Genomic DNA, 13,285 nt, shown 5'->3' with positions numbered 1-13,285 from the left:
AAGGGGGGGGGGGGGGGGTGGCAAGAAAAGAAAGCTTATTTTTTAAAGCAAGGGAATAAGTTCATATTCTTTGTAAGTGCTTTTGAAGATTTTTCATTATTGTTTATCATTAAAAATAGGTAAAGAAGAAATAATGAATGCACATTTTCTCGGTTACTTGTATTCAATGTATTTGGTTTTAGTTCACCTTCAATATTTTCCTAATTGTGATAAGAAATGCCCTGAGCAAGTTTGGGGTTTGATTATTTTTATTATTTTCTTTCTTTTCATAAAGGCCTACAAGCTGGGACCTTTCCAAACCATGGAGAACGCTGCAGGTAGAGGGAGTTGGTGTTTGTTGGCTTTGCTGTGTCTATTGCCCTGCATGAAGCTCATGAGTATCAAAAGGATGGGTGTCAAGAGGATGGAGCCAGTCTCTTCTCATTGGTGCTCAGTGATAGGACAAGGGGCAATGGAATGCAGTAAGTTCCACCTAAACATAAGGAAAAACTTCTTTACTTTGAGGGGGACAGAACGCTGGAACAGGCTGCCCAGAAAGATGGTGGAGACTCCTCTCCAGATCTTCAAAGCCAGCCTGGATGTGATCCGGTGCAACCTGCTCTAGGTGAACCTGTTTTAGCAGGTGTGAGTTGGACTAGATCTCCACTAGATCTCCAGAAATCCGTTCTAAGCCCTAACATTCTGTGATTCTGTGTTTAGAAAATAAAAGCCTCTTCAAGCTGCTCTAGAGACAGAAGCAGAGAACTTGTGAGCTGGGTTTACCTGAAATTTGGAAAGAAGAGGGAGGATGACAATGTGTAGATCCCTGTCTAGAGGTAAATCCAGCATGTGGATCTTCCTGGGTAAGATGATGAATATAGATGAAGAAAGAAAAGGGCTTTGACAGTGAACAAAGGTACAGAATCCATTTTCTGTGCTGTAGGAGATGACTGGGCCTGCTGAGAAAGTGAGGATGATTCTGGAGTCACAAGAGTTATTTTGTGCTGCTGAAGAAATCAAAGTGCCTTGGATACAGCGAGCTCTGATGTTGTATAAATCTGTATTAAAATATAGAGGGATTTGGAGGGGAGTTGGGGAACATCTGGCACCATCTTTATAATGCTAGCAATGACACAGGGAGGGGCATGTTAGTAAAAAATACATTTTCAGCCCACACCTTCCTGTAACTGTATTGGCTTTTAAAGAAAATAAAAGGCTGAATCCTGGTCTCACCATTCTTGTTCTACCAGCTCTTAATCACCATATTTGATAGCATGCTGCATATTATCTTTGGAAAAGGAAAAATGCTGTGCAGTAAACAGCTCTTTTGATAAATTGTATAATTTTACTTTAGCAAGCATTATAATATGGTTTCAACCTTTTAAAATGTGATTTAGGATATATCTTTGCAGTATGGGTATGATGCATAAAAAGTCTGAGGACACAGCTCTTCATGCTGAATGATTACTTTGGCTATTGTAATTAAAAATGCACACCCAGAGTGCATGAAGCATTCAGAGCAGAATGAAGACATGAGAGCACAACTGAATTGTTAAATGGTGCCAAAATAAGTCAAACTGATTCAAGGAAAGAATTTAAAAATTAATGCCTTATTTAAAGTGTTCATACTGGAGAATTTTTTCAGCACACATTTATTAGATTCAAGAACATATAATGAAATAATTATTTTATTCTAAGCTTTCATTTTTCCTTTTTTTTTTTTTTTTTTTGTTTTTAATCTCCTGTTCTTTAAGATTTCTAAATCCTTACTTGGCTGGAAGATGAATGTGAAATCCTTACATTGTGAATGCTGTTGAAAGAGATACAGATCAGGTATTGCCATTAAGCTCAATAGTATGTGAAGACTTGCAAGGCCTGACTTTAAGTCATGCTGCTGCTGAAATTTTGTTTAAGGGAGGTTTTTATGTTGTGATTTACTTTTTCTCTACCTCCTCAGAGCATATATGATATACTTTAGGTTCTTCATATGATCACATAAAATTACTTAGGTTCAACTAGGATCACATCTTCCATGCAAGATGTGGCATAGGATTTCCTCACTGTGAACCATCTTGTTTGTCTTTTGAGGTAAAGAAATTGAATATGAAATAAGTGTAATAAGTTGAAAGATGTGTGTTTTAAACAAAACACACAAAAATCTCCACCAAAAAAAAAACCTAAACAAAGAAACACAACAAACAAAAACCCCACCAAACCTCCAACCAGCCAAACACAATAAACCCAACCCAAAAACTTAACAATGAAAAAAAACCCCAACCAAACAGTTTACAGAGTATCAAGCTGTAAACCAAATTAAGGTCCTTTTTTATTTGGTTTGACCATCTCTCCTGATTGGTGAGACCAGGTATATGAGTTTAAGAAGCAGAATCACAGAATGTTAAGGGTTGGAAGGGACCTTAAAAGATCATCTAGTCCAAATCCCCTGCTAGAGCAGGACCACCTAGAGCAGGTCACACAGGAATGCATCCAGGTGTATGTGGGAATTAAGCATGTGCAAATTAGAACACACTTGCCTGAAAGCTACTTCCTGCTGCACACTAACTTCCCACTGCACACTGAGAACCATGAAGTCCGGTAATGCAAAGTTGGCACTGGGCTATTTTGTATTCATCCTGCTTGCTTTGTTTTTTGAACACACTTCTGTTTACTGCGTTATACAAAACCGAGGCAGCAGAGGGAGCTCAGAGATTTTAACAATCAGTGAAAGAATAGCGAAGGAGAGACCGGAAGAAGGACAGAAACTAACAGTGCGAGGTGCAATTGCAACGACAGACAAGAACGTGTCTTCATGCACTCAGACTCCTTTAAAGCTCATTATTCTGATTATTAGTGGATATCTGCGAGACTTCAAGGCACTACTTAGTGGGCAGGTTTTATTCTGCACTGGCTGATTACTTAAGCTCTTTTGTTTACTGCTTGAAAACATAATTTATCAAGAATATAGAAAACCTTTTTGAGACTAATAAATTGTTCTAATGAGTCATTCTATGCACAAAAAGAAATAGAATGAATGTTAAGATATAACTACCTGAATTTTAAGGACTACATTAAATAAAACTGGTAAAATAATGACAACTGGTAAAATGCTGAACTGCAGTAAATGAATTTGTTCCACAATGCAGAAATTCAGCTTGTAAAATAATGTAAGATGCTTTTGAATTAAATTACAATATAGAAAGATTTTAATGCTTTTTTTTTAGAAGATGTTAATCTTCAATGTACAGGAGAAGTAAAACTAATAAAATACACAATGAAAAGTCATATCTACACAAAAGCATTTGTTCTTCTGCAAAGGAGGATTTGAGTCTCTGAGACGTCAACAGCTGCAGACCACAAACAAAAGTCTGTTTTGGACTGTACCAATGAATAGATTATAAACACCATACCAGTATCACGAAGGCAGCATTTGTCCTAAGGCCACAGTTGTGCTTAATGATCCGGTTTTTGAATACATATAATCGACAGAACAAAAGCCCCTTTGGTTCTGACCAGATTTGGTCTTTTCTGTAACATACTACCTGGATACATTTGTTACAGATCATGTTGTAGTCTGTCTCAACTATTTTAATTTGCTTTCAAGGCAACAAGGAACAGAATATAACTTCACTAAAAAATCAAAGTATTGATCTGGCTTACTAAATTGCACTGGAAGGAAACGTTTTTACTTCTCACACTTGAGGTGTGAACCCAGGCACCCTCTTTCTAAATTCAGGACATTTTTTTATGTGGTAGCCACTTCAGTTTTCTAATATTCTTTTTATAGTGATCTAATTGCTGGATAGTTGCCCTTTACTCACCCTGTGGTCTGCCTTCTGCTTTGCACCAGATTCACAAAGCTTGCCATCAAAAAGTAGCTGTGGAGCACTATTCTAATGTGGGTATTGCTTAATCCTCTGATGGAACCTGAATAAATCTCCTGGAATGCCATGTCAATCTGTTTAGGATTTGCAATCTGGCAAAGCACCCAAATGCAAATTAAAGTAATTTTCTACCTGAAAAAAAATAATCTGCCTTTCTCAGTAACCTCTACCACTGTGTTCCAAGGTAGATGAGGCAGCTGTGAATATCAGTTTAGAGATAGGGGTCATAAGTATTTGACTTTATGATTTTCCTAGCTACATCCCCTTAGCTACATTCAAAAGTCTGGCTTTAGCTCTTACTTGCAATTCAGAATGGTGACTTTTGCATTCATCTTTCTTTATTTGCTATATTTTGACCTTATAACTCCCTTCACACATCTGTATTTTCTCAGTTCTGCCTTTACCTTTATGTTTTAACTTTCTCAGTCCCCAAATTACAGCATAACAGTTTCTAAAAGTGCTTATTTGCCTTATGTAAAAATATGTACTGCACTTGTATGGAGAAAGAATGCCTGAAAACTATAGGCCAGTCTTATCACTGTGCTTGGCAAGATCATGGAGCAGATCCTCCTGAAGGCTTTTCTAAGGCATATGGAAAATGAATAAGAGATGCTTGTTGGTAACCAACACGACATCATCAAGGGCAGATCATGCCTGATGTGGCTTTCTATGATGGAGTTACAGCATCAGTGGATATGGGAATAGCAACTGAGTTCATCCACCTGAACTTGTGTAAAGTGTTTTGACAGTCTTCTGCCTGACATCCTGGTCACCAAATTGAAAAAGTATGGATTTGAAGGGTAGACCACTCACTGGATAAGGAAGTGGCTGGATGGCCACATTCAGAGAGTTGATATCAATGGCACAGCATCCAAATGGATACCAGTGACAAGTAGTGTTGCTCAGGGGGTGGTACAGGGACCGCTTTGCAGCAGTATGGAACAGTGGGATTCAGGGCACCCTTAGCAAGTTTGTGGATGATTCCAAGCTCTATGGTCCAGCTGACACACTGGAAGGAAGTGATGCCATCCATTGGGACTTGCTTATGGCTGAGAGGTGGGCCCAAGCCAATTTCATAAAATTCTACAGGGTCAACTGCAAGGTCCTACACCTGTGTTGGTACAATCCAAAGCACAAATACAGACTGGGCAAGGAGTGGCTCAAGAGCAGTCTTGAGGAGAAGGACTTGGGGGATGTCAGTTGATGGAAAAACTCAACATGAGCTCTCAATGTGCACTTGCAGCCCTGAGGGCCAATCATATTCTGGTCTGTATCAAAAGAAGTGTAACCAATGTTCAGCTTGGATAAAATAAGACTCCAGGGAGACCTTACAGTGGCCTTCCAGTACCTGAAGGGGGCCTACAAGAGAGATAAGAAAGTACTTTTTGCAAGGCCTTGTAGTGATATACTGAGAGAGAATGCATTGAAGCTCGAAGAGGGCAGATTTAGCCTGGATATTAAGAAGAAATTCTTTACAGAGAGTATGGTGAGACACTGGAAGTTGTGGATGCCCCCTCTCTGGAGGTGTTCAAAGCCAGGATGGATGAGACCTTGACCAAGCCAGTGTAATTCAAAGTGTCCATGCCCATGGCAGAGGGTTAGAACTACATGCTCTTTAAGGTTCCTTCTAATGCAAACCTTTTTATGAATCTACGGATATCTTTTCTTCCCACAAATTTTAATGAGTAAATCTGTGCTCCAAGTTATTACTGTATGTTTCTCCTGTTAAATAAGATTACCCAAGTTACTTTTGTTCGTTCACAGTTCAATATCTGGTTTTACAGTCTTTAGACTCTATCTGCTTATTTTCTTAAAATTTACAGCCTTTTTGTACTCAACCTTCTGCCTTTCTTTAACACACAAACTGTAAGTATATATACAAAATGTGTGCGATCGACTTATTTACCCCACGTTAAGAATTTGTAATGAAATCTTACATACTGGATCACTGTTTTAGTTATTCTCTCTGTGCAATAGGCCTATGGAAGAAGGAATTTAAAAATAAAGTATACATCCTCATATGCACTGTATGTACCAAATTTATAAAATAAATATTAACAAAATAACTTCATGAATTGACATTTTTGAGGTTGGAAAGTTTGAACACCATAGAAACAAATTAATTAAAAATGAGTTCACTACAACTGTCAGATAAAACTTATGGAGATATTGAAAAAACAAGCCAACCATTGGCTTTACTTTTACTTGTGTGATGGATGGTATAATGACAGATTTTCTGTTAGGAAAAAAAAAAACCACTCACAGAATCACCAAGGTTGAAAGAGACCTCAAAGATCATCAAGTCCAACCTGTCACCACAGACCTCATGACTAGACCATGGCACCGAGTACCACATCCAGTCCCATCTTGAACACCTCCAGGATGGTGACTCCACCACCTCCCTGGGCAGCCCATTCCAGTGCCTAACAACTCTCTCAGTGAAGAACCTTCTCCACACCTCAAACCTAAACTTCCCCTGGCTCAGCTTGAGACTGTGTCCCCCTGTTCTGGTGCTGGTTGCCTGGGAGAAGAGACCAACCCCCTCCTGGCTACAACCACCCTTCAGGTAGTTGTAGACAGCAATAAGGTCTCCCCTGAGCCTCCTCTTCTCCAGGCTAAATAATCCCAGCTCCCTCAGCCTCTCCTCGTAGAGCTTGTGCTCGAAGGCTCTCACCAGCCTCATTGCCCTTCTCTGGGCATGTTCAAGTGTCTCAATGTCCTTCTTAAACTGAGGGGCCCAGAACTGGACACAGTACTCAAAGTGTGGCCTAACCAGTGTGGAGTACAGGGGCACAATGACTTCCCTGCTCCTGCTGGCTACACTATTCTTGATGAATGCCAGGATATCATTGGCCTTCTTGGCCACCTGGGCACACTGCTGGCTCATGTGCAGCCAGCTGTCAATCAGCACCCCCAGGTCCATTTCTGTTTGGCAGCTCTCCAGCCACTCCGACCCCAGCCTATATCTCTGCATGGGGTTGCTGTGGCCAAACGACCAAACAAACAAAAAAACCACCAAGCAATTGCTAAAGTAGATGTTCTCATTTTCTGTTCTCAGATATAGGTTTCCTTCTTTAGCTTCCTGTGAAGAGAAGCCTCACTAGCATTTAAGCCCATTGATCATATTTAACTCGAACTTTAAACATGTTTTGAGGTAAAATATCTTACCATGGTTGTCTCTGCAATGGATCCAAAGCTGTTTATAAATATGTTGCATGTGACATTAACTGGAGGGCCTGCAAAAGAGAAAAAAAACCCAGTCCTTGTTCCAAAATCATTGCTTATGCAGTGACTATAAAATACAAACCATTATGAAACAATGTTTATTTATTTAAGACGAAATAAGACTACATTCACATCTTATTTAATGCAAAATTAAATTGAAGGTTTTATAATAACTTTCCTTTTTATTTTTCTCTAATTTACACTACTTGACTGGCCACTTCTCGCGATAAAAAGAAAGTTTCTTATAAAATTATGCAGATTATTCTATACAAAATAATCAAACTTCCATCTGAAATAAATAGCCAAAAGCACTTTTATGTGTTTCAATGAGAACTGTATGTCATTTGCTACAACACTTAGAGATGAAAGTCACCTTTTTCACTCTAAGCAGCCGCTCTCTTTCATGTTATCTGTCATCACTGGTTATAGAAAAATATTGCTGCTCTTATCGCCACTGCTTGCAGGAAAAATGTGGATAAGAAACAAATTACTTAGATTCTATTCTTATTTCTCTTAAATCCACAAAAAGGTTAAGAATCTATTCAAACTGAATTTTCTGTTACCACAGGCCTTCAATCAACTGTTGTTCTGTCTTATCTTGCAATTGTTAAGCATCAGTAGTGTCAGAGCAGTCATGATGATAACTGAACAATGATTTGTCTCTTCATGGAGAAGGTTTTAAATTATTTCTCTGAAAGTTTCTGTAAAAATGACATTGTGGTAGAGCATGTGAATTGCTCCATTATTTCTTATCAACTTTATTCTGTGTACAATGGAAAGAAGATTTATTTCCATCACAAGGTTTTTCTGTCACTCTCCTGCACCTTGATATTCTTGTATCAATAACCCAGTTCAGCACTGGAGGTCTTTTAGCAGTGCAAAGCAGTCACTAATAATGGAAGATCTATCCAGGGAATTTGAGTGCTGGTCTTATGAACCCTTATGCAATTATTTCTTTTCTAGGATTGCTTAAGTAAGAAGTTGTCTGCTTCTGGTCATGCTTTGCAGCTAGCAAATCTAAAGTGACCGATGTACTTGATATCAAATACACAAAGAATCTGAACATCCATTAAAAAGTCTACCAGCGGGACGCAACTTGGAACATCCGATTTTCTTTCCTCAAGGGAATCACTATTTTGATGTACTTTATGGCAATTTTGGGAAAAAAATCACTGTGTGTTCTTTAATCATTAATAATACACAAGACTACATTTATGGAGCAAAATTCTCAGGTAAGGAGGCCTCACTCTGCAGTTACTTTGACAATATTTTCACTTGGATACTTGGTTACTTATTTAGAGCTGTTGAGTGTATCCAGTGTATCTGTACTTCTTAGAATTCAGTAAATTTTGTCCTTGACAACTCCTGAAAATGGTCAAGAAAAAAAACCCAACAAAACCAACAAAAACCAGAGTGACAAAAAAAAGGCAGAGTCACTGAAAACTGTCCGAGAGAATATTATACTTCCCAGCCGTGTTAGATAATTTGTTTGCAAGGCAGCTTTCCTGACAAAAACTTCCCTGTTGTAATATTTGTCATCATTTCCACTTTGGTATGATGTTACCTTGTTGAACATAGTCCTACACTTCAAATTTTAAGTTCAATTTATCAAAAACCATTAGCTGCTTTTATGAAGAAAAAGCTCTAAATTACTACAATGCTGATGCTTAATTTCAAAAGCAGCATTGCAGAAATATAGTTAACAGCTAGTTGAAAGGAACATAAAAGGAGAGGATAAAAGCAGATTGTAAATGGTGGAGAGATTACTTAAAGATAGTGTAAAGAGTAAAAATGAACTTTGCAAAACATTGTCTAAAAGAAGCACACATGAAGCTGCTAAAATGGGAAACCACAGGAAATGCAAACCACAAGAATGCTGAACATACATTAAAGACAGGAATAATAATAATTAAAAAACAACAACAATAAAACCAAACAAAAAACCCCCAAACTGAAACTCACTAGAGACAGGAAATCTAACAACGATAACTATCTGCAAGGCGTCAAGAACAGAATCTTGCCAAGATCTGGAAAGTGAAGGTAGAGGATTATTAAGATATAATAGTATCCATGAAAGATAAGAAGAGCAGAGCAGAAAAATTAAACGGAGTCTTTGTGTCTCCAGTTGCTAGCTGTGTCAAATACTGGAGCCGTTCTGATGGGAGAATGTATGAGGACTTTAGAAGACATTTCAGGCAAAGCAAATAGGAACAAACTGACAGACTGAGGTCCAATCAAGCCATATACTATACAAATCTTTGCAAAACTGTGGAAATAGGAATCACTGAGTCAGTTATCACATGCCAGTTTTGGTATCAGTGGAAATGGGTACCTTGTCCAACAAGTATAAGTTTAATTAAAAAAGAAAAACAGGCTTGAGGTACAATGGTGGATGATGCTGATGATCAACTCTATCCCTGTAAACCTTACCTCTGCACCTGCCAGACTGGTAGAAATTATAAGAACTATTACGATTACAAGATATGGGTGAATATTATGGACCCCAACGCGATGAACTAATGTGTTGAGAGAGCTGGTAGATGTAATTGCTAAGCCACTATCCATCATCTTTGACAGGTCATGGAAAACAGAATGGGTGCCTGAGGACTGGAGGAAAGCTGGTGTCACTTTAGTCTTCCAAAAGGATAAGAAGGAGGACCCATAAAACTGCAGGCCAGTCAGCCTCACCTCTATCCCTGCAGGATTCATGGAACAGCTCATTCTGGAGGCAATCTCTAAGCATGCAGAAGAAAAGAAAGTTATCATGAGTGGTCAACATGGATTAACCACAGAGATAAATCATGTTTGACCAATTTCATAGCCTTCTATGATGGCATGAGTGGATGGATAGATAAGAGGAGAGCAATGGATGATTTTTTTTTAACCTCAGCTTCAGCAAGGCTTTTGGCACTGTCTCCCACAAGATCCTCATAGGGAAGCTTAAGAAATGGGAGTTAGATGAGCGAACAGTGAGGTGGACTAATGAGAGGGTTGTGATCAATGGCAAAGAGTCTAGAACATCCCCAGTGTTCTCCATGGGTCAGGACTGGGTCCAGTCTTGTTGACTATAATCATCAATGACCTGGAAGAAGGAACAGAGTCTACCTTCAGAAAGTTTACTGATGATACAAAACTGGGTGGAGTGACTGTGCAGTGAGACTTGGACAGGAGAGAATATTGGGTGGGGAGATACCTAATGAAGACCAACAAGGGGAAGTGATTACTTTTGCTGAACATGTCTCAAATCTACTGCAGCTCTCTCTAAAAGAGCTGATGAGTATGTGGACAAAGGCAATCTATAACTTAAATATTAATTTAAATATATAATTAAATTAACTGAAATAATTTATTTGGAGTCTCAAAAATTTTTCACCATGATCTTGTCAAAGGCTTTTTAAGGTTGATAGAAGTGAGAGACAGTCCTTAAAGGCCTTTTGCTTTGAAGTTTTTTAATGTTAGGCATAAATAGCAAATTTTCAAAGTATGAGGTGATTGCTGGTAAGGCTCTCCGTGGATTTGCACTGAATCTTTGCAGTAGGAGAAGCACCTTGGTATAAGCTTGATGTATTGAAAATAAAAATATTTTGTAACTGGAACAAAGATATTTACAAGAGATCTTAATTTTATGCTTTATCCTATACCAAAAATATTACAGTCAGTCTTCTCTATTATTTCTGTTGTACAAGAACAGACAGGCAGAATTCCTTATCCAAAAGCAGAGCACTTAGTCAAATTATGACTAAAATTGGTAGTTTAAAACCTTCTCTACACCAGAATTTTATTGGAAGAACAAATTATTTTAAAATATTGTTTGAGTTCTTATATTAGTTCTTGTTCTGATTCTGAAAACTGTTGCCAGATTAAAAACTCAAAAAGGCATTAAGCCCCAGCACTTGAACTAATAAAACTAACCAGAAAGTGGCAAAGTCACTTAAGGAGAAACTTATTCTTTGTGACAGATTTGAATCATTCTGGGCAGATTTGTTCAAACTGCATAGCTGTCTCAGAAGATTTAGAATGTGCACTTTTTGAAAAAGAACAATGTCAAATTAGGTTTTGTCTCTTTAAATTTCAATAGTTACAAAACAAGGCTGTAAATCTTTTGAATTATGCTTTCAAGAAGTACTGTATTGAATTTGCTAATCTCCATACCATCTGCCTATTCTTCATCATAGCCCCATCAGCAGATTGTGATTGTATGGTGTCCAAGACGCACTCCAAAACTCAATCTCCAAATCAACTGCAAAGTGATAAACTTCTCATTTTTAAATGCTTGCTTGCAGGACTTGAGAAGAGTTAAAGAAGAAGAAAAACTGCAGTGCTTTGTTTTTACCTGAGGTCTTTTGCCTACTACAGCTTTACCTCATGTTGAACCTGTAGTTTGCACAGTAATGCAAGGTGGCTTTAATGAGGAGCAGAAAATATGAGTTTCCATTCATATAAGAAGATAATTTGAGAAATAGTGTCTTGGGTTGCTTTGAAAATATTATTTGACATCTTAACACTCCAGCAGGCCAGGCACTAGAATATTCTTCAAAATACCTCCAGAAAGGAAAGTCCAACTGTATGGTTGTCAGTGATACTGATCGCTGCTGTAAATCTTTTATCAATGTATTTGAATTTTCAGTGCATCTTTATAATTTTCTGAGCAATATCAACATAATTAACTACTTAAAAGCAAATCATTTCCAGCTGCAGTAAATCCTGGGCAATAATTTTATATATGTCATACCAACTTTTTATGGTTTACTGACGAGGAAGTAATTTTACAAACTACTTGGTTCTTAGGAATCAGTCTGGGCAAATTCTGGCTAAACCAGGAAACAGCAATGGCTTTAGAGTCATAAACACTTAAGTTTCTGGGACCCGAAGATGTTGGAAAACTATAAAATCTAGTACTGAATAAGAATTAGGATGGAAAGGCAGTGTGACAGATGACATAAAGGAGGTAGGCCTGTGTACTTGAAGGACAATTTTTGTAGTAAACGGAGTAAAACTGCCTCATAGTGAAGTGTTATAAAGAAGAAATCTCTTGAACTCAAGAAGTTAGGCACAGGAGGAAGTAGCTAAGGAAAAGAATAATGTATTTTTTTTAATCACAATACATTTATTCTTTCAAAAGATTGATAACTTGATTTGACAATTCAGAAATACAGTGAAATATAGTTCTACTATATCATTGTAACTCTTTGCATTTGAAAAAAATGAATAGATAAGTTTGCCTAAGCTTCCTAGACTGTAAAAGTTAGAATGGGTGGTCTTTGTCTGTAGAATTGCATACATATTTGTATAATATTTCAGTGTGTATAACCTTTCATTAATTTTCTTTTTTTTTCATGTCTGAGTCTGGATAATATGGTTTGCGCTAAGACCTTCAGAAGATGTAATCACTGCATTTGCAAACCTTGGATTTTTTACTTCTTTGAATCTCCTTTGTGTTAAGTGCCTAAAAGGCACATGCCAAGAGACAATTCCAGGTATTTGGAACCAGCAGTTTCAGTGGAGAACTGAGAACAGGGAAAGCAACACGAAGAAAGATGGTCCCTTTCGCCTTTTAAAAGCACAGCTGCGACACTGGAGTGAGAAACAGGTTTGGTGATGCATAACTAAGATAAAGTCTCTCAAACGTGACTGACATATCATTAACATCCTCTTCCTTTTAGTTAAGAACAGGCAGGTATGAGTATTTGGCCTCTCTTTCATGGAACTTGCTTTCTGGAGTGCTTCAGGCTCCAAGGTGGAAAGATGAATCCATTAACAATCATTTCAGGAAAGCAAAATAAAACCAAACTGTATTAGACAATTCAAATCTATTGATAATAGTGACAGTGATAGCATTCTGTGATAAGCTAAATTTCCAAAAGATCTGCATTTGGGTGGATGTGAAAATGGCAGGAGTAGAACATATTAGAACTGACATGAACTGTCCCAGGAATGAAAGTTAAAATACCCAACACTTTTTAGTGCATATTTCATTTTCATATTTATTCCAGAAACTGCATTTCTGTGAGAAGAAATACTGAAATACTTAAACCCTGAAAGTTTAGGTTTGAATTTACCTTTGAAATTTGGTCTGATCCTTGCATCGTAGCCTGACATCCTACCCATTAGCTTATCCAGGAAATCAGATGGCGACATTGGCATGCTACGAGATCTTGCACTGTCTGTTTCCTTTGTGGCTACCAAGCTAGTAGCAAGGG

At 37.8% G+C, this 13,285-nt stretch overlaps 1 protein-coding gene across 2 annotated transcripts in view; it reads right to left on the bottom strand.

The window, feature by feature from the left end:
* The window catches only part of GLRA3 (glycine receptor alpha 3), a 72,518-nt gene that overhangs the window by 41,107 nt on the left and 18,126 nt on the right, over positions 1-13,285 (bottom strand). For both annotated transcript variants that reach the window (XM_068137056.1, XM_068137055.1), the window contains exons 2-3: positions 13,145-13,272; positions 7,029-7,096 (exon numbers count right to left, since the gene is read on the bottom strand). In XM_068137056.1, the coding sequence (XP_067993157.1) occupies positions 7,029-7,096; positions 13,145-13,272 (196 nt within the window). The remainder of the gene's footprint in view (positions 1-7,028; positions 7,097-13,144; positions 13,273-13,285) is intronic.

This window comes from Melanerpes formicivorus, unplaced genomic scaffold (genome assembly GCF_026170545.1).
Source record: "Melanerpes formicivorus ecotype bairdi unplaced genomic scaffold, bMelFor1.0.p_v2 SCAF_4, whole genome shotgun sequence".
NCBI classification, from domain to species: Eukaryota; Metazoa; Chordata; class Aves; order Piciformes; family Picidae; genus Melanerpes; species Melanerpes formicivorus.
Note: the sequence above shows the minus strand (reverse complement) of the source record. Positions and strands in the feature narration are given on the sequence as shown.